The 21,936-nt window shown below is 36.8% G+C and overlaps 1 protein-coding gene and 3 long non-coding RNA genes across 12 annotated transcripts; 3 read left to right on the forward strand and 1 right to left on the reverse strand.

Annotated features, from left to right (window-relative positions):
• Positions 1–424: 424 nt before the first annotated feature.
• On the forward strand, positions 425–9,090 carry LOC133712808 (uncharacterized). Of its 4 annotated transcripts, none has more exons than XR_009847618.1 (8): positions 425–496; positions 685–960; positions 1,122–1,229; positions 1,374–1,456; positions 1,621–1,848; positions 2,356–2,399; positions 8,489–8,547; positions 8,640–9,090. It is a non-coding gene; the product is annotated as an uncharacterized LOC133712808 (long non-coding RNA). The 4 variants fall into 4 exon arrangements; XR_009847617.1 differs by having other exon boundaries at positions 431–960; positions 8,640–8,692; positions 8,798–9,090; XR_009847619.1 differs by having other exon boundaries at positions 431–960; positions 1,621–1,700; positions 1,784–1,848.
• Positions 3,182–8,144, forward strand: LOC133712886 (uncharacterized). 6 transcript variants are annotated; one of them, XR_009847651.1, is made up of 7 exons: positions 3,182–3,807; positions 4,255–4,332; positions 5,003–5,252; positions 5,747–5,899; positions 6,686–6,742; positions 7,568–7,624; positions 7,873–8,144. It is a non-coding gene; the product is annotated as an uncharacterized LOC133712886 (long non-coding RNA). The 6 variants fall into 6 exon arrangements; XR_009847650.1 differs by having other exon boundaries at positions 3,182–4,332; XR_009847649.1 differs by having other exon boundaries at positions 4,255–5,252.
• A 6-nt stretch (positions 9,091–9,096) lies between the features above and the next one.
• Positions 9,097–9,630, forward strand: LOC133711660 (uncharacterized; the record flags this gene model as incomplete). The annotated part of the gene is made up of 2 exons (XM_062137764.1): positions 9,097–9,205; positions 9,316–9,630. Coding segments are annotated over 2 exons (369 nt in total), but the record flags the coding sequence as incomplete, so codon positions are not given.
• Positions 9,631–11,334: 1,704 nt separating this feature from the next.
• On the reverse strand, positions 11,335–21,545 carry LOC133708327 (uncharacterized). Its single transcript, XR_009845756.1, has 3 exons — positions 21,469–21,545; positions 20,275–20,337; positions 11,335–11,586 (listed from the first exon to the last, which is right to left on the reverse strand). It is a non-coding gene; the product is annotated as an uncharacterized LOC133708327 (long non-coding RNA).
• Between the last annotated feature and the right edge of the window lie 391 nt (positions 21,546–21,936).

Here is a 21,936-nt window from a genome sequence, read left to right on the forward strand (position 1 = left end):
TAGCTAATTTTAGGATAATATTTCACTTCAGCAGAATAGCTAAACAAAAGTTAAATATAGCTTTTGCTAAATTCTCTAGCTATATTTAGCTAGAGAGGAGAGAGAATTTGGCTAAAAGTTATATTTTCCAACGTTCAATTTAATTTAGCTAATGATTTAGCTTATCTTGCTGGAGCAGATTTCAAAAACTAAACTACCTATACATCTCTTTTAGCCAAATATAGCTAACAAAATAACTTTATTGTTGGAGATGCTATTATGAGGACGGACTTGAAAAAATAGGAGCAAAATACTGCTGCCCCGCCTATTTTTTTTGGTCAAAAGTTAAACTTCCCAGTTCTTTTTTTCCAGACATATTCGCACTTCGCAGTTTGGCCTCCATTTTACAGTTGACGACTTTACCTCTCTCTTCCCCCCCCCCCCCCCCCCCCTCCCTTTTCCCTCTATGCATCTCTGATTCTTTAGCTTTGAGCAAAAAAAATCTCACTACAGATGGGTACATCTCTCTCCTTCTCTACTTTTTCTTCTTGCCAGATCTATATGCTCTATCTAGATCATAATGTGACGGTGGCGTTCTCCTATATCCATATCGAAATTAGATGGTGTGCCGGATGGTCGATTCACAATCCTTTATGTAGATGAGATGCTAGAGGTTTAATTTTGTTTTCATCTACTCTTCCGCAGATGCGAAGCCCAAACCTGAAGCCCAAACCCTCTCATCCTCTCAGCAATGCCGCCATCGTCGTTGCTCTCCAAACCCGCAATCTCACCGTTGTCCCTTGACACCTCCGACCCCCTCCGCGATGCCATTGAGGAGCTCCAGCGTCGCCAGCGCACCGATGTTGTGCGATTGGGAACCTCAAAGCTATCTGCTATCATATGGTGTCAGAGTTGGGGTTGAGATGTCTCGCATTTAAGCTGTCTCGCAGATCGACCTTCTCTTCGCTGCTCGATCTTAAGGTATATAGTGGCCTTTTTTTTATCTATCTTTGCATTTCGTAGATGATTTGTTTTGTTAATGGTGGTGGTGATAGGATTGGGTATGAGAATTAACTGTTCAGGATCAGAAACTATATTCAATTAAATTAATGAATTGAATTTTTTTTTCTTTTGTTCATTAGTGCAATATGCAAGAAGGGATGGAGGGAAATCCTGTTGCTAAAACCATGAAGACTGTTTCAAGAGGCATGGCTGTTCTTACAGTTCCGTTTACCATGGACTTTCCAAAGGTACTTTAGCTGATTTTTAGTTTCTTTCACGATGTATTCTGTATGAGCTCTTTCCTGTTCTTTTTAGAATATATGTGAATAAAGCCTTGCAATTTCAAGCTGATGGCTTTGAACTTAATGGCACCTCCTCTTCCTTGAAACCAGAGTGTAGGCTGAGTTCCTTATTTACTGGCTATCATTCTTATGGGTGCCAACAATAGCAAAGACATACATTTAATCAAGCTTTGGTAACCTGTTTCCCTTTTCCTTTCCTATGTGAAAGTCTTTAGTTTTTGTCCTACTCCCTCCCCCCTCTTGTATATATTCTTTCTTTCCTTTTTCTTAATAATTTTACATAGTTCATAAAAAGTCATTAGGTACCATCCGGATTTTCATTTCTTCTTCCTTGTAGTGAGGTATTACTTTATGGCACAAGAAGCTTATAACAGAAAGAGCATATTCAGGCATTCTGAGTCACCAAGTAATTATCAGGTATCGATGCACCCAGTTTGGCATGTTTCTGTGAAGTGGTTTTCGTTGTAACGTTTAGCTTCTTGTTTATGTATCTCTTCCAGCCACAATCGAGAATCATAGCTGGTTCTGAAGGTATCGAAGGCTTCAACCTGCTCATGGAAATGGGGTGAGTTCTGCTTGCATTTATTCTTTTCGTCCAACAGTTTTGCAGTTTTGCTATGTATCTTATGTATTGAGAACTATATATCACCTAAACATACATACATATATATATATATATATATATATATATATATATATATTATTGTATGCATATATATTCATCATTTTATGTATGCATATATATACATATATATATATAGATATATATATATATAATTGTATGCATATATATTCATCATTTTACGTACTCATCATCTCTATTTTCTTTTCATAAGATTTTGATGTCAAAGAACTTGATGAATGGTATGTGAATTACCATAATGACTACTTTGTGATAAATTGTTAAATTGTTTATAGTTGTTGCTAAGATGTTAGTCACTAGGGATAAGTTAAAGCTATGTGCATAATTTACAGATTGGTGCTAAAACATTTAGTTATCTTTAAAGTGAATCTTTTTGGGCCTATCAGTGCTTAAATGTACATGAAAGTGAACTTTTCTAGTTGGTTTCAGGTGTGTATATTAGCAATATGTACAACTTCATGAGAGGTTTCAAGGTCCGTCATACTCTTAACTTTCTCAGTTTCATCCATTTCATTGTAGCTGGTAGTTATTATGATTATAATGTTATATTAAATTCATTTCTGGCTCCGTGTGAGTGTGCTGCTACTGCAGGTGAGAGTATCACTAGGTCCTCAGTTATAGAGGAACCTGTATAAGCAGGGTTTAATTTTATGTCTCGAATATTTAGCTACAATTTACATCATATATGCAGTTTGTACTATGTTCTGTAAATTACTCTCCCCTGGCAATTTCAATTGAGTGTTGACCAATTCGCTATAGAAACATAGAGTAGCCTCTTTATAGTTACTAAATTCGATAACAAACATCCAACCATTTATCCTGCAGTGACTGATCAAGTATTTATAATTTATATTCTGGTTGTTTGTAATGAGGGAAAGGGAAAGGGAACTGGAATTTGGTCATCTCTCATTAGAAACAACCAGAAACCCAGGAAAGGGAAAGGGAACTAGATTCAAACACTTATGTCTACATTTCACTACTACGTGAGTGGTTCAATGGCATAAAATAAATTCATATTCTGGTTGTTTCTAATGAGGGATGACCAAAATCCAGTTCCCTTTTCCTTTCCTAGGATGGTGTATGGTATGGGAAGATTGAATATGACGATTTCTTTTCTTCCCTGACAACTACTGTTGTTTACTATAATTTCACTACAAAAAAGAATTCCAACGGCTTCGCTTGATTGCAACGGCGTGGTTTTGCTGTCGCTAAAAACTGGCAATTCCCTTCGGCAAAGTTATGCCGTCGTAAGATTTGCAACCGAGTTGATGCGCCGTTGCAATGGGGGTAGCCAAACACTATGATTCTACTTCAGCGAAGGATAGCCGTCGCAAAATAATGAAAGTTTGCCACTGACTCTACATGCCGTCGCACGAATAAGCAACTATGCTACCCCATTCTTCTACTAGATCTGTTTTCTAATTTAAAAGCCCTATTTCCCTCAACCCTTTTCCCCCACAACCCCTCTTTCTCTTTCTCTCTGATCTCGATGTCACCCACCAAATTGAGCTTCGATGAACTTGGTGGCCACTGGGTTGACTTGGATTCGGGAATTATTCTTTTTGGGTATCTCAATTCAGTTCCCTCTCTTGTCGAACCCGATTCAATGCCCGTTTGAGTGTGACCCGGCCGTTTTGTGGTTGGAGTTGTGGTATAGGTAGAGGAGCTTTCTGGGTTTGGTATGATTTTTGTTTTTCTGATTTGGTGGTTCTATGATTTCGATCTTGGTGGTTCTGTAGGGGAGAATAAATCAAGAACTGTGGAGGAACGATGATATGGGCGGCTGTTTCTGCTCTTACTCCTTATAGACCAAACCAAACCATCTTCCTTGCTCGTCAAAACGAGGGTCGGCCGTCGGCCGAAGATCAAGATCAGAAATTGGTTCGTCTTTCATTTCATATCTCACATTCAAATGGGTTCTCTTGCCATATGTATTCCATTCGTTTTTCTCTTTGATTTATGTACCATGGTCAATCCAAGTTTAGCTCATACTACTTGCTCAACCTAGTTTTCTATGTACTTGGATGGAACAAATCTTACGAACCTAGTTCTACTGCTCTTTATGGTTCTAAAATTTTCAGCCTGTTGAAGTAATAAAATTGCTAAAGCATACTGATTGTTATTGTTGGTGGGAAATCTGAAACAACTTTTTGCATTGTTGGAGACCTGATTATGCTGTCAAGTGTTTATAGTATCATGCTGTCATTTTTTATTTTGATGGGTGTGTGGTATAATTGTAGTCTTCAAGTGGGGTGATTTAGTTTGTGGATTTTATTGTGCTGTGTTTACGTAGCTTTGTTGTTATATTTTGTTTCTTGGTGGCTACAGGCCCAAGGACTGAAGAATCATTTTACATATGCTTCTTGTTGGAGCTTCATTCCCTTCTTGATCTTTTATATACTCAAGGTTTGCAGCTTTTCCAAAGTGACCAGTGTTTGCTATCCTCGACCATTACTTCTTGCTTTTCAATAAGTAATCTTGAATGATAAGTAATTCCTACAAACTAGTAGAAGCTATTGCTAATTGATTATTTACTTTGCTATCGAATCTTTTACATTGTTACAAAACTAGCTCTTGATTTTTGATTGCTGGAAATTTTAAGGTGCACATGAGAAACCATATTGGTAGTCTTGCTCTCCTTCCAAAGTTTTGGTTGCTGCAACGAAGCTACATATATATTATAGATGTTTATATCATGTGCAGCTTTGCTATCGAAATCTGATTTTCTTTCTTTACATGCATGCTATTAAGTTTTGAAACTACTTTTCAATTATGAGGTTACTTGGAAGCAAGGTTCCACTTTTTGATTACTCAGTCGTTTCATCTATGAGTTAATGAATTCAGACTTATACACCAATTTGATGGTGTATTTCTGGGAATATATTTAAACTGTTGTTATGATTTCAATTTAATCTTTATATATATGGCTGTTGAGTCCACTTCTTATCACTTGATTGTTGTTTAATGGTGTTCATAATTCCTTGACATTTCTTTCAAAAAGCTACAAGTTTTACTGTACTTCCAAGGTATTGGATTATGATTTTAATGAACTTTTCTGCTGCTGATTCATTGTTAGTCCAATTTTTCTCCATTGGTCATTGGTATGATAATTGAAAAATGGCTATGTCCTGCACGGATGGTAAAGGAGTAATGAATAATGGCAAGTATGTGAGGTACAAACCTGAGCAGGTTGTTGAAGCCCTTGAGAGGTTTTATCATGAATGCCCCAAACCCAGTTCGATTCGTCGCCAACAGCTCATTAAGGAGTACCCAATTCTCTCTAACATTGAGCCTAGCCAAATCAAAGTTTGGTTCCAGAACAGAAGGTATTCTTGTTTCATAGATAATTGCCTTTTCTTCATCTATAGGCTTTGTACTCTATTTCATTTGTGGCTCAGAGAATCTAAGCGAAAGAAAAATGAATTTTTTGGTTTGGATCTTGAGTCTATGATTCTATGAGCATGATGAAAGTGTACAGGTTTGGTGTGAAGATCAATAAATCTGGATTTCAATTTTCTTCTTTTATTAATTTTTATTAATTTTTGGAGAATGTTTGGTTGGGAAGAAAATAGAACTGGAAACAGATTGTTTTCAACCCACGATATATGTGAAGCATGGTATATATAGGTGGTGGAAATTGCCTTTGTATTGTGTTTTGTGAAAGATGTTGACAAGTATTCTTGTATTGCATCTTTCAAGCTCATTCTTTTGTAAAAGATGCATAGGCATATGAACCAAATCAGTGTCTTTTTCCTAGTATTTAGAAACAGACATCTTTCTCGTAGTATTTAGAAAATTGATTACTATAATACTGCTGCAGATGCAAAGAAACTAACATGGAGGGATCCACTTTGAAGTGTTTGGCAATTATTTTTGTTCATTACAAGTGTTTGGCTTGTTGATTACTTTGGTGTGATTATCAAATTTATTCCTGTATGTATATCAAAGCTAACCTGGAGATATCCACTTGAAGGTAAATATGTGTTTATCAAATTTATTCTTGTATGTGTATATATATATTTTTCCTCTTGCACTACTGTCTTTGTTCCTAAGATTGAAAAATGTTTATCAAATTTCTTCTTCCACTGCTGCCTTTGCACTAGTAATTAAGCTAGAATCTATATCAACAAGGTATCTATTGTTGTATGTATTTATATTGACTGCTGCCTGTGTGCATCTTTCTTAGCCAAATTCTAAATCCAAATTCTAAATCGTTTTCGTGATATAACCAGCAAGGCATCAGTTATATATATCATAGTGTCCCTTAGTTGCAGTTCACAACTCATGCTTAGTGGAAGTTTTCCTTTGGGTACTATAAAGTGCTAAATATCATCTCTGAATGTAAATGTCTACAGAATTTTAAGCTCTTCTCCTTATACTCTGACAGCATTGGTCTCTATTCGTCTTTTTTTTTTTTTTTTTTGTTCTCCGGCTGTAAAAACCATGCTCGGATGATGTGGTATTTAATCAATCTTTTAATCATTTGCCTCATTAAATGGCATGTCTCATTATCAGCCTTTGGGCTTCTTTTCAACAGCTTGGATTCAAATCCAAGCACAGCCAAGCAATGCCTCTTTTTAAGCTTAGCATCCATGTCCTTTGTTAATATACCACAATGTTGAATTTATTTTGAATATGTTATAAGAATATTGACTATATATCAATGATAGTTACTCATATAACAGTGGCTAATTTAGTTTGTGTGTATCCTGTAATATTGAAAAACCTGCTTACTTTCCCGGTTGTTACTGTCTTGCAGGTGCATGTGTACATCAAGTGGTGTGCGACTAAAAAAGACATCGACCAATTTGCTCAGGTTGTGCTATAAAACTGATTCTTTGCCTATAGTACTTGTGTCTATGTATCTTATTATGTCAAGATAATTTATTGATGACTTGTGCATCTATTGTTTTTAGTTGAGTTGAATTGGGAAGTAAGCTAGGACAATGTATTAGCATATTCAATGGATTTCCGCATGGATTTTTATAGGATTCAATAATTTTAGACTGGTAATTTTCATCCCAAGAAGACTTAATAAAAATGAGAAGGAGTATCCATCGAGTAATCATTTTAAAGTCAGAACTAGTTGCAATTTCCCCATAGGTAGTTAGTAATTGTCTGTTTATGGTATTTTTTTCTGACTTTTTCTATGATAGTTATGTGAACAAAATGAGACCATCATTATGGGTTTTCCCTTCATCTATAGTCTACCCTTATATTATCTGAACTCTTCATATGATTTCTGGATAGTAGTGAGGAACTGCTCAATCAATGGTTCAATCCCCAAAATGCATTGGTCAAATGACATCTCTAAAGTACTTGTAATTTCACTTTATTTCACCTGTTTGTTTTTCCTTTTCCCTTCCTTTGTTTGAGTTGCCATGTTAAGGATTGATACTAGGCACAGCAGGTCTATTCCCTTTAAAGAACATTAAATCATCTAGCTTGAACTACCGCAAGTGTCTTCCATTATCTCAAAGCACCTTCTAAACTGCCTTACTTAAAATGGTCTGTTTACTAGGATATTGTTTTAGACTGCTCTTCCTTTGTAGTGTTTAAACTGCTCTTCCTCATGAACTTGGGTGTCATTCATTCATTTTTCATGTTCCTTCAGGATTACTCACAGCTGCCCATTGTGCAGGAACTAATTGCAACGGTCTTCATGATAATGAACGGAAATTCAGACATATATTTCGAGGTAAGTATGGATTTAGCATTCTTCAAATCAACTACTCTATCTTTAATGTCGACGAAGTAAGACCAGCTAGTGAACTACTTCTTACTCTTCCTGGCACAAAATGTCAAAAAGTTAAAAAAGAGTTTGAGTGAAATATTGTATTTCCTGGTATGAAGTAATATATGTGTCATGCATGTACATCTCCCAATGATTTTCTAGCTTTTTGTTTCCTTAATGAGTGCTTGAAGATTTTTGACTTTCTGTTGTAGGAGACTTGTAGCAACACTAAAGTAATTGGTACGTGAAGTAGATCAAGGAAGATCCGTGCAAAGTTTATCTTGAAGTAGAGGAAGATAACTACCTTGTAAAAGTTAATTATCTTGTAAACTTTGGTAGAAGCATCATTCCTTTGTGACATCCATGACAAAAATTAAAATGTAACACTTTTTTTATATAAGCTTCATTCCTTTTTGTATAGCTTGTATTAAAAAAACAAAACAAAAAAAATTGGCATGCATATTTGCATGCCAGATTTTTTTTATTCATAAATAACACTTTTGCGACGGCATTTTTGCCGTAGCAAATGACTTTTGGCGACGGCAAAAAACTTCAGTAGCGGTTGGTGGCGTCGCCATTGGTATTTGCGACGGCATTTTTCAGTCGCAAAATTCTTGCGACGGCAAACGTTTGCCGTCGCTAATAGTCTTGCGACGGGGAATTGCCGTGGCAAATAACATTGGCGACGCCACCAACGGCGTCGGAAGCATTGCCGTCGCAGAGCCGTCGCCAATGCTCTTTTGCGACGGCAAAAGAGGCTTTTGCGACGGCATTGCGCCGTGGCCATTGCAATTTTTTTTTGTAGTGTTTTCTTCACTGTCATGCCAGTGCCATCTATTATCATCGCCCATGAGTTTTATGATGCTTTACCAGTTCATCAATTTCAGGTTTGTATGGTCTTTTCTAACATTTGTATTCAAATGGTCATTCTCTGCGTATCATCTTATTCTTAATCTCACTTACTAATCTTTTTTTCCAGAGGGCTTGTCGTGGCTGGTGTGAGAAAATGGTGGATGTTGCAGAAGATTCAAAGTAAGGATGTAATATTATGTCTGATCAAATTAGTGTTTTCAAGAGAAATGGGTTATATATTACTCATAAACATTGTTTAGGTTCCGTTTTCTTCTTTCTTCACAGCCTACACCAGCAACGCTTTATCTGGAAAAACGCTGCAAATGGGCTAGAATGGAAGAAATAGCGAAGCTTGATCATGTTGAGGTTTGCCCTGCATCAATGGAGTTGACTCAAAGTATTGCTGATAGAATTGCTTCTGATGGGGGTGGTGCTCTTGTAATTGATTATGGTCAGAATGGAGTAGTCTCTGACAGTCTGCAGGTCTGTTACCTTACCATTGCTAGTTCTGCTAGTCTTCTGAGATGTGAGCCATGAGATTTTTTGGCTGCTTCCTAACTTTTGCAATGTCTCAATTGTTTCACGCAATTCGGAAACATAAGTTTGTTGACATTCTAGACGATCCAGGATCAGCTGATCTCAGTGCCTACGTTGATTTTGCTTCCATCAGGCATTCTGCTGAGGAAGCTTCAGGTGCGACATCTCATGATTCTCATCGTGTTACTTTTAGTATCATATTTCTATTGATTGGTGAAACTGAAGGCTGAAGATTGAGTTTGTTGCTTAAATCTTATTGTCTACAGGAGATGTGTCTGTTCATGGCCCTATTACTCGGTCTCAATTCCTTGGCTCTCTTGGGATAAATTTCCGAGTGGAAGCATTATTACATAACTGCACAGAGGAACAATTTGAATCTCTCAGGTCAGGGTATTGGCAACCGGTTGGAGAAGGTGAGGCTCCCTTCTGGGAGGGTCCTGACGTAAAAGTTCCCATTGGAATGGGTACCCGTTATTTGGTAATGGCTATTGTGAACAAGAAGCAAGGTGTTCCAGTCCCATTTTAGTGACCTGGAGAAATGTAGCATTTAGGTGAGATTTGTTGCTTGTACATTAGCAATGAAATATTATTTGGCGCATAACAAAATGCATGTTATCTGTCAAAATATCAGGTTGTTTATATCTGCTGATTGCATGTTATGCGTGTTTGTTTGTTTGATCAATTGAAACTTTTAGCTATGATAGAGTAATTGGGTTGTTTACATCTGCTGATTTCATGTTATATATGCTGATTTGTTTATTTGATCAAATTGTATTATTTGTTTGTTATGCTTACACATATATTATAGCTCTGCTTCTCTTAGTGTACAAGGCTTGGTAATGTTACCTTGCAATGTTTTCTTCTATTTTAGCTTTAATTAGTTTGAATCATTCCTTCATAACATTGAATTTTGCTTATTCTGTTTGCAGGTTTGGGAATATCTAGTGAAATGTTGCCTAAAGAGTTACCAAGTGATCAAGCATGGAATACCAAGCAATGAAGCAAAATATATTTTCTTTCATCATGTAAATTCAGCTAGCTAGGAAACTTTATAGTAATGACATGTTACTTGGATTCAATATTTGGTGGATATATTGGAATTTTATTGATGTATCACATTGCTTTTGGCGTAAATATTAATCATTGTTCATAGGATAATTGACACGCTCTGAGCAAGCGCATAATTTAACCCTGAAAATATCGTTAGTAGTATAAGCAAATAGGGATCGTTCTATTTCGAGGATTGAGGGTACACCTGTCATTGTCAAACAATTAAACAATTAAAATTAAAACAAAGTATAATATTCACAAAGATATTCACAAGTATAAACATTATTTACGAAAAAGGGGGGATTTTGTTTTGGTTTTCGAAAATAAACTAAGTTAAGAAAACAATTAAAATGCAAAAACATAAAGATAATGATGGAATGAGAGAAACAAAGATCAAAACCGAAACTTATAATCAAATTCGATTCAATTCTAATATTGCTCATCTAAGTCATGAGAAATGAGTTGATCATGTGAAATATTCGAAAGCAAATAATTTCCCATTTTTTACTTTTCAATGCTAATTAACCTAAGCGAAAGCACCTAGATTAATCCTATCAAACATGTAATCAAACCCTAGAAAGCTAGTCAATCATGACATGTTCAACGCATTAGACATAGAGAAAGGCTATCAACTCAAGTGTACAACTTAGTATGGAAAAGTCCACCTAATTGCAATCCTCTTTAATTAAATTCGATCTTTGTCCAAAACCTTTACTACTTTGATTCAAGTTTACACAAAACAAAAAGTTGATTCATGTTCTTAAACCTAGCACCAATTACATGCAAATCCTATAAGTGTCGACCCAAATAAGATAAACATATAAAAGTTTTCTGTAAAGCAAATTTAATTAAACAAACTCACATAAGCAACTCTCGAATTACAATAATAGAATCGAAAAATTTAATTCAATCATATAAAATTCCAGAATTTAATATTCGTTCAAACACATATGTCAACTAGAACAAAACCAACGAAATTCAAAGCAAAGGTTACAAAGTAGAGATTGAATTACACCGTGGATGGAAGATGATAATGGTTGAATAAAGATGAATTCTTTAAAACTCAAAAGCAAGCTTCAAAGGTGGATGGTGGAGGAATAGGTCACGGCTTCTTCTTCTCTTCCTTGGCCTTGCTTGAACTCGTGGCTTGCTCTAGAGGATGGAGAAACTCACGGCTATGCTAAAGGGATTTTCTGATTTTTTCTAAGTTGTAAATTGTATTGGAAGGGGACCCCTAGACGTTGAGAATGAGAGAGTATATATAGTGTCACGCCCCGAATTTGAATAATCAATTCAAAGTCCGAAACATGAATAATAACAATTACAACTAAACGTCCTGAATTTTTTTCTTAAAACAACCACACCTCACACCACTCAATATTACATAAACCAATCCTTAAGTTTGTTTATTACAGCACACTCTCACCAAATTAAATTGTAAGGCACAATTGAGCATAACTCACCTCACAATTACAAATGCTGTAAACCTGATAGGAGCATAAATGCGACGAATATAGTGTGAAATCCCTTACACTTTTCTTAGTTATTTCCTTTAAAAAGTCAGTTTTAACTTTGTTTTCTTTTTAGGTAGTTCGTGGAGTGATTCAAGAGAAATAAGAGCTGAAAGGGAGCAACGAAGCCATGAAACATGAAGTACTGATGCAGAGGACCAAGTTTGATCAACCATTTGGCCGGAAATTACAAGGGAAGTCCACGGAAATCGTTGTGCAAAACAGTTGCTGCAAACCAGAAAACTGCAGTTTCAGAATCAGCTTTCTGGGAACGGTTTTGAGGAGTAATTATTGCATTCTTCCAGCTGTAACTTTGCAGAAAGGGCCAGCTAACCTTAAATACATGATGTTATACTTGAACTAGAGCTAAAGAACTGGTCAGAAACATCAACGAGGCAGCAGGAAACCAAGCACAAACTAGGCTTCCCGATAAGGCAGAAACTGTCAGCTTTTCACGAAGCTTTTTGGGAGATCTTTTCCGGCGATTTTCTTGGAGTTTTTCGAGAAGGTTATTGATCATTCTAGATTATATGATGTCATAGAACACGTGGGAGTCAAGAACCATCCAGAAACCTGTCAAGATGAAGTCGTTCCTTGTCCAAGAAGGAAGCTTCAGAGTCAGAAATTGAATCCTAGTCAAAACAGGACGGTTTTGCAGAATTCTTCTTTGGACGGATTTCCAGGGCATTTTTGGAAGGTCATTGCTGCTGAAAATATGAAGGAGAGTCCTAGAATGATTCATCAAGAATTTGGGAAGATTATTAAGCCTTGAAAATCATTTAATTGTGCACCAATCAGAGTAATCCTCAAGCAACTAGGGGAGGCTTTCAAAGCAGAATTGGAAAAGGAAACTTGGGTTGTGTATTCCACATATATAGAGGCTCTGAACACGTTGAAAATAACCATCCTACAGCGCCATCTTCTGCTCCCAAACCCTAGCACACAAGTCTCAAAAATTCCCAAGTCTTCAAGAAGAAAAACCGTGCAATTCATCTTCCACCTTCCATCAAGCTTCTGCCGTGACCTATCTTGAAGGAGTGCTTGCATCTAAGGCTGCCTAAAAGTGAATTCGTGGCTCTCATACTCTCCCTTTTACGGTTTTTATCATCTTGTAATCTAATACTCATGCTTTTATTTGTTGAATTTAAGACGATGTGTGGCTAGTTAATTTTTGTTAGGGGCAAGGTTTGAAGCCCCAATTATGTAGAACATATGTTTGTTTAAATTTAGTTTCTTGATCTTTGGTGTGGATTGGTTGTTTATCTCTGATTGATTGAAAACTTTTGCATGTGTATGTTTTATGGTCGCGAACATAGGATTTATGCATGTAATTGGAGCTAGGTTTAGAAAATAATTCACCTAATCGTCTTGTTTTCTAATCCACAAGTATGCAAGGCTTTGGACAAAAGCTGATGTCTTAAACAATTGGAAGAGCATGCTAGGTAGGCGTTCCACACTAGACTGCAACTCTATAATCAATCGTTTCCATGAGATCTTAATGCTTCAAATATGTTGACACTATATGTGTTGTTGATAGGATAGCGTTCTATACCTTGATTGCATGTTTGATAGGCTTAGCTATTGTGCGTTCACGTAGACTAAGTATTTAGGGAAACATTAATAAGGGACATGATCTGCTCCGACTTGTTTCTTGGTTGATTTCTGTTCACACCTTAGTAATTGAAACTAGGTTAACTTAACATTGTTCGAAAGTAATTGGTGGTGGATTTCCGAGTCTCTAACATATTCTCCATCTTATTTTCTAAAAACCTAAAATCAAAATTGTTTTTCTTTTATATTATCTTTTATTTTCGTTAAAAACCAAAAACCCCAAAATATTGTTCTTGTTTAGGATTGCAGAGCCCCTTTCTATCCCCTTCTGTTTCCTGCCATATTTTTCTCTCTTTTCTAGTATTTGACGTTTTTGTTTTGTTTAGTTTCAGATTTTATTTGTTTGATTTTTTTTTTAGTTAGTTTAAATTAGTTTGTTTTTATTTTGTGTGAATAATTTGTTACCCTCAATCCCCGGCTTGAACGATCCCTGCTTACTCTATATTGCTAACGACTACATCTTGCAGGGTTAAGTTGAGCGCTTGTTTTTAGCGTATCAATTTTTGGCGCCGTTGCCGGGGATTGAAAAATACTTATTTTTCACATTGTTTGGTTTTATTTTATTTTATTTTATTTTATTTTATTATTATTTTTTGTATATATTACTAACTTCAACTTTTGTTTTGTTTTTCAATGTGGCATCAATCTTACGAGGTGTGTTCCATATGCTCAAGGGTTGGTCATTCAATGGAGACATGTCCAAACATCCAATATGAAGGATACTATGATCAAAATACCATGCTTGGAGGATTTCATGACAACCAAGGGCATTGGAATAATTATTATTCACCTTCATACAATCCGGCATGGGATAATCCTCCTTACTCTTCGTGGAATGACGATCCAGACGTGCAACAAGGATCTTTCAATGAGTTCGAAGATTCTCCATATTCATACCATGACTATTGGCCACAAGCCCCACCTCCTCAAAACTCAGGTATGTCTAATAATGTTGATGAGATTATTAAGGAACTAAATGCTACTACTCAAGCTTTGATTCAGGGACAACAAGCTTCAGATGCTTCTTTTCAAGCTTGGATTCAGGAAAAGCAAGCTCTTGATGATGATTTGGCAGAAAAACTAAAGCGTTTGGAGAACTTAATATCTCAGGAGCACCCTTCTAAACCGATGGCAACTTTAGGGGAGCTCCCAACAACTACGGCTTTGTATCAACCTCATGATGCAGTCCATGATTCAACATTTGATGAGGATGAAGTAATGGATTTGGAGGAGTCATATAAAGAGCAACTCAATGTTGAGACTTGTGAGGACTATGAACAATGCTACATAACCGAGCTTGAAAAGTGGGAAATGGAAGATCCCTTTGATGATGAGGAATCCTGTCATGAAGAAAGTAAGGATGAGCTTCATGCAAACATGTCCCAAGTGCCTGAAATAATCATGGTATCACATGAAGATCCAAAAGGTTATGAGACCACGAGGGAGGATTGCTTAAAAGAGGAGTCCATCAAAGCTCCTACATTTGAGCCTTTATTTCTAGCACATGGAAGACCATCTGATCCTTCAACGCCTCATTCAAGCTCTACACATGTTCTCCCCATCCAAGCAAAGTTTGAGTTTGTTGATCATGTGGAGATGGTGATAAGTGAATATCTCAAATCAGATAAGGAGATCATTCTAGCTGTGATTGTTGAACTTAAGAAAAGAAGGAGACAATGGAAGAAGAGAAAGAAAAAGAGAAGCATCAAATCCTATCTTTCCATTGCTCCCAAGTTACCTAAGTTGCTAGCAAGGGCCCATGAAACATCTTTGAAGAAGCTTAAGCATCTGATCGAACCGCGGCCTAAACCTCCTGATTACTCATGATGAAGAGCTGCTATGTCAGGCTGAAAGACGTTAAATTCAAGCGCTTCTTGGGAGGCAACCCAAAGGATGTTTTCTTTGCTTTCTTTGTTTTCTATTTAGTTCCTTTTTATGTTTTTAGTTTGTGTGCAGGTCATAAGGTTGTAGAGAAGTGTGAAAAGTGTCACTTTTGTAAAAACAGAGTTCAGACGTGCAAATCAGTCTACTTTGAAGAAGCTTAAGCATCTGATCGAACCGCGGCCTAAACCTCCTGATTACTCATGATGAAGAGCTGCTATGTCAGGCTGAAAGACGTTAAATTCAAGCGCTTCTTGGGAGGCAACCCAAAGGATGTTTTCTTTGCTTTCTTTGTTTTCTATTTAGTTCCTTTTTATGTTTTTAGTTTGTGTGCAGGTCATAAGGTTGTAGAGAAGTGTGAAAAGTGTCACTTTTGTAAAAACAGAGTTCAGACGTGCAAATCAGTCTACTTTGGATGACCGCCGTTTTTAGCTCCGATGGAACCAGAGGCTGTACTATATATGAATCAAAAGGTCTTTGAGTCTAGTTTCTGTAGGTTTTTACAGAACTGGATTCGGAGTTCATATGCGTTCCCAGTTCCAGTTTGAATGCAGCAAGGTCAGCTCAGGAAAACAGAAAACTGTGCAGTTGTGTCACAGAAAAGGAAAAACTGGGAATATTTCCGTGGTCCAAATGAGGAGTTCTTTACATGTAATCCAAGCTCTATCTGTGTACTACGTTCAGGCTCAAAAATCGCTTCCATTGGACCAGGGATGCTCCCTGTATACAGGTTTGAATGGGTAAAGGTCACTCTGTCAGATTTTCTGTTCGTTTTCCTGCTCTTTCTCTAACTTCACAGGGCTATAACTTTCAACCCACTTGGAGTTAGAAGGTGTTCCACATATACACAGAAAGCTGGAAACGTCAACTTTCACTTCCAAGTGGTCTCTCAGTCATCTGACGCTGCATCGATATGGGATCTGGAACATGGGCTGCCGAGACAAAACTTGTGGGTTCTGGAGATGCAACAAGATGATTTCTTTCCTCTTTGGCCTCACTTACTTCTTCCTTGGAGTCAATTTAGCCTGGAGCTTACGTTAGGAAGTCAAGTCCTTCTGGTCTTGAGGTTGGGGTCTTGGTTGTCATCTCCAAAGGTCGTGAGCATGGGAGGTCTACAAGGGGGAGATTTTCTCTACACTTTTTCATTTTTCTTCCTTTGCATCTTGTGATTTCCTTTCTTGACACTTCGATTATGCATTGTTTGATTTAATTTTCCATACATTGAGGGCAATGTATGATTCAAGTGTGGGGGAATTAAGGGAATTTGTCAAATTTGAGTCTTATAAAAAAAAAAAAAATAGCGTTAGTTATTTTCTTTCTTTTGGAGTTTTTAGTTCTTGTTTTCAGTTTTTGTTTTGTTGTTCGAGTCTTAGGTTGCCTCTCAACTGTCTAGGATGAACTTAATCTCTGAAATTATGGATAAAAGAGGATCACAATATTGAGATGGTGTTAAAATAATTCTTTGGTTAATTACGATATATGTAAAGCATATGATTGTGTAGTAGATGTGGTTTTTATTGACCTTGGTACAGAATTATGAGCATGTTGATGATGAGTTTTGATTCATAATAACCCTTGTGAGAATTTGAGCTTATTTGCTATTCTTTGTGAGTGTTTATTGAAAAATTATACTCCTATTTTCTTGGCGATGCTTAGTGATCTCATTATCTTTCTCTTTGATTGACTGCTTGCCACAGATTAAGTTTAACGGACTCTAGAGATTACTAGAACTTGCTCTTGTACTGGTCGAAACTTTTATCAATACATGTCCCTGATTCTGGAAAGGATAAAGGCACCTAGGAACTTCCACCAAAGCCAAAAATAGCATGTGTCCCCATTTGTGTACACAAGATGTACACCCCTTAGTTCAACCCCCTTGAGCCTACATTTAAACCTTTTTCTTTCATCACCCCCAATATTCCTAACCCTTAAACCTTAGTATAGTTATATCCCTACCCTTTGTTCTAAGGATTTAGTGGAGCTAATTCATGAGACAGACAAGATTTTGAAGGCACTACAAAAGAGATGATGAGAAAGAATAAGTGTGGGGGAAAGACTTGTCCATAAAAAAAATAATTATGTATGCCGAAAAGAAAAGAAAAAAAAAAAAAGAGAAAGAAAAAAAGTGTGTACGGCAAGAAAAAAAAAGTGTAAGTATTTGTGGATTTTAGTCCCCTCATTGTGGATAAGGAGTTTGTTTTGAAGTGAAGGCCTAAGTACGATGAATTTGGTCTTTGTCCTATTTCACAAGTGTTCGAAGAAAGGTTAGAATGAAGCAAGAGCCCTACACAATGACATCCAGCCCTTAATAAAGACACACAAGAAGTTCAACGTTGCAAGATGCCTTGGTGACTAAAGGAAGACGTCTCAATGCTTCAATGAAAGCTCCGCTAGGTTTTTAGAATACTTTGTGATTTTCCCTTACCCTTTCGTTTCTTAAACCCCTAAACCTTGGCCTCATTACAACCTTGAAGTAAGACCTCTTTGATCCTTAAGATGGGCAGCCTTTGATCTGTGGAGATTGGCTACAAGAGTTGAGCATATGGTTCGGTCCGTTCGGCAAGTAGTTGGTATCTTTCATGAGATCGAAAAAGAAAAAAAATATATATATATAAATTTCGACATAGCCTTTCCTTCTTTATATATGTGAACTTTTAGTTTGTCGAAAATATTATCATCTCTCACATATATTTGAGTGAAAAAGCTTTTAAGCATTAACCTTGATATGAGAGAAGAAAGAGTGGTAAATCCCGTGAGGTTTGAATCATACTTATTGGAAACATGCTGAGCTCCACCCATCACCATTGTCACATCCGTGTCTTACATGTTTATATGTGGAATATATGTTTTAATTAACTCTCGAATTACTTATGGTTGAATCTTGGTTGCGTGCTAATCTTGATGCTATGAAAGTAAGAGATTTCTGAGACAACAATGTTGAAGGCATAATTTGTTTTGCGTCTTTTGAGTCCTCGTTTTATTTTCTTTGTTTTGATTTTGCTAAGGGACTAGCAAAAGCTAAGTGTGGGGGAATTTGATAGGAGCATAAATGCGACGAATATAGTGTGAAATCCCTTACACTTTTCTTAGTTATTTCCTTTAAAAAGTCAGTTTTAACTTTGTTTTCTTTTTAGGTAGTTCGTGGAGTGATTCAAGAGAAATAAGAGCTGAAAGGGAGCAACGAAGCCATGAAACATGAAGTACTGATGCAGAGGACCAAGTTTGATCAACCATTTGGCCGGAAATTACAAGGGAAGTCCACGGAAATCGTTGTGCAAAACAGTTGCTGCAAACCAGAAAACTGCAGTTTCAGAATCAGCTTTCTGGGAACGGTTTTGAGGAGTAATTATTGCATTCTTCCAGCTGTAACTTTGCAGAAAGGGCCAGCTAACCTTAAATACATGATGTTATACTTGAACTAGAGCTAAAGAACTGGTCAGAAACATCAACGAGGCAGCAGGAAACCAAGCACAAACTAGGCTTCCCGATAAGGCAGAAACTGTCAGCTTTTCACGAAGCTTTTTGGGAGATCTTTTCCGGCGATTTTCTTGGAGTTTTTCGAGAAGGTTATTGATCATTCTAGATTATATGATGTCATAGAACACGTGGGAGTCAAGAACCATCCAGAAACCTGTCAAGATGAAGTCGTTCCTTGTCCAAGAAGGAAGCTTCAGAGTCAGAAATTGAATCCTAGTCAAAACAGGACGGTTTTGCAGAATTCTTCTTTGGACGGATTTCCAGGGCATTTTTGGAAGGTCATTGCTGCTGAAAATATGAAGGAGAGTCCTAGAATGATTCATCAAGAATTTGGGAAGATTATTAAGCCTTGAAAATCATTTAATTGTGCACCAATCAGAGTAATCCTCAAGCAACTAGGGGAGGCTTTCAAAGCAGAATTGGAAAAGGAAACTTGGGTTGTGTATTCCACATATATAGAGGCTCTGAACACGTTGAAAATAACCATCCTACAGCGCCATCTTCTGCTCCCAAACCCTAGCACACAAGTCTCAAAAATTCCCAAGTCTTCAAGAAGAAAAACCGTGCAATTCATCTTCCACCTTCCATCAAGCTTCTGCCGTGACCTATCTTGAAGGAGTGCTTGCATCTAAGGCTGCCTAAAAGTGAATTCGTGGCTCTCATACTCTCCCTTTTACGGTTTTTATCATCTTGTAATCTAATACTCATGCTTTTATTTGTTGAATTTAAGACGATGTGTGGCTAGTTAATTTTTGTTAGGGGCAAGGTTTGAAGCCCCAATTATGTAGAACATATGTTTGTTTAAATTTAGTTTCTTGATCTTTGGTGTGGATTGGTTGTTTATCTCTGATTGATTGAAAACTTTTGCATGTGTATGTTTTATGGTCGCGAACATAGGATTTATGCATGTAATTGGAGCTAGGTTTAGAAAATAATTCACCTAATCGTCTTGTTTTCTAATCCACAAGTATGCAAGGCTTTGGACAAAAGCTGATGTCTTAAACAATTGGAAGAGCATGCTAGGTAGGCGTTCCACACTAGACTGCAACTCTATAATCAATCGTTTCCATGAGATCTTAATGCTTCAAATATGTTGACACTATATGTGTTGTTGATAGGATAGCGTTCTATACCTTGATTGCATGTTTGATAGGCTTAGCTATTGTGCGTTCACGTAGACTAAGTATTTAGGGAAACATTAATAAGGGACATGATCTGCTCCGACTTGTTTCTTGGTTGATTTCTGTTCACACCTTAGTAATTGAAACTAGGTTAACTTAACATTGTTCGAAAGTAATTGGTGGTGGATTTCCGAGTCTCTAACATATTCTCCATCTTATTTTCTAAAAACCTAAAATCAAAATTGTTTTTCTTTTATATTATCTTTTATTTTCGTTAAAAACCAAAAACCCCAAAATATTGTTCTTGTTTAGGATTGCAGAGCCCCTTTCTATCCCCTTCTGTTTCCTGCCATATTTTTCTCTCTTTTCTAGTATTTGACGTTTTTGTTTTGTTTAGTTTCAGATTTTATTTGTTTGATTTTTTTTTTAGTTAGTTTAAATTAGTTTGTTTTTATTTTGTGTGAATAATTTGTTACCCTCAATCCCCGGCTTGAACGATCCCTGCTTACTCTATATTGCTAACGACTACATCTTGCAGGGTTAAGTTGAGCGCTTGTTTTTAGCGTATCAAAACCAAAACAAATACTCTAACCCGCACGATCACCGCCCTGATTCTCCTGACCTGCAGGATTTCCCGCTACACAATTTGAATAGTGTACCGGGATTGCAACAACACCAAACCCGATAAGCTTTTGACAGCTCGTATGAGTAAACAAGAAATGAACGGTTGATTTATTAAATCATATTTCTTTTCACTCAAGCAAAACAACCAACAATCACAACATCCACGAAGTAATCTTCAATCCCCAAAATCAGTCACTAAAATCACCACTCTAAATCACCAAAGATTTATACGGAATCTAAACTCACATCTTTCTTCTCAAAACTCTGAAAGCGTATTTATACAAATACGATGACTGATAGACTAGAGCTCTAACTGAATCGTAGCCCATCACCTGGCCTAGGTTATGGCATCCGACATAATTGTCAATATCGTAGTTCATCATCATAGGTTAGAACATCCGATACACATACTCAACTTAGCCCATCACCCGATAAGGGTTATGGCATCTCTTACACTCAACCGATCGTAGCCCATCATCCACCTAGTATTAGAGCATCCGATTCCCTCATACTGGTCACTATGTTGACCCTAAACTCAACCAATCGTAGCCCATCATCCACCTAGTATTAGAGCATCCGATTCCCCCATACTGGTCACTATGTTGACCCTAAAACCAAAATCGAGTACAATAATATTCTTTCACACAATAGGATCAATAATACCATGATACGTACTATTATTGTGTATATATATGTACTCAAAATACAACTCCAAAAATCACCAATCCATACTCAATCATATCATCACTCAATACCACGTCATCCATAAATTTCCAATATAATTTCACCAATCACTATCATCATAAATGAATATGGTAAATCACGTTTTCGATTTCACATCACTTAAATCATTATAAAATCACACATCTCCATGTCACACCAATCCATATATAACCACGTAAATATATATATACGTAATTATCCGCTCAGGGATAATCACCAATACCAACTATAGTTCAAGCATAAAAATCGTGAAATTCATTTTGTATAATTAAATCATTTTACTTACCTATGGACCGTAGTTGATCAAGCCCATATGATTTAAAACAAATATTTATTTCATAAATATTTTCACACAATTACGACAAAATAAAGTAATTAAATTTATTCGGTTCGTAATATGAACCACGTGAGGTTTACTCACCTCGATATTCCCGCTGCGTCTTCAATTTAACACAATACACACCGAAATCGCTCACCCAAGGGAGACCGTCAATCACCTAATCACACATGACCTTAACTTAGCCAATAACTCAAAAACATATTCAAACGACAATCCAACGGTCGGATCGAAATTAAATGATGATCCAACGGTCGGATCCTCACGGATCGCCCTTAGGATCACCCTCCAAAAATCATCACGAAGATCCAACGGTTGGATCTTCCTGAATCGTCCTTACTAACATCTTCACAAATTTATACGAAAATCCGACGGACGGATTCTCACGAATCGCCTCCCTAATCACTGTTTTGCATTTATACGAAGATCCAACGGTCGGATCTTCGCCCATGACCACCCAAAGCCACTGGAACTGTCATAAGATCATCATATCAAAACTACAAGTCCATCTGACGGTCCTAATTTCACAGATCACAAATCTAACGATTGAAA

The sequence above is a fragment of the Rosa rugosa genome, chromosome 5 (assembly GCF_958449725.1).
Source record: "Rosa rugosa chromosome 5, drRosRugo1.1, whole genome shotgun sequence".
Lineage (NCBI taxonomy): Eukaryota > Viridiplantae > Streptophyta > Magnoliopsida > Rosales > Rosaceae > Rosa > Rosa rugosa.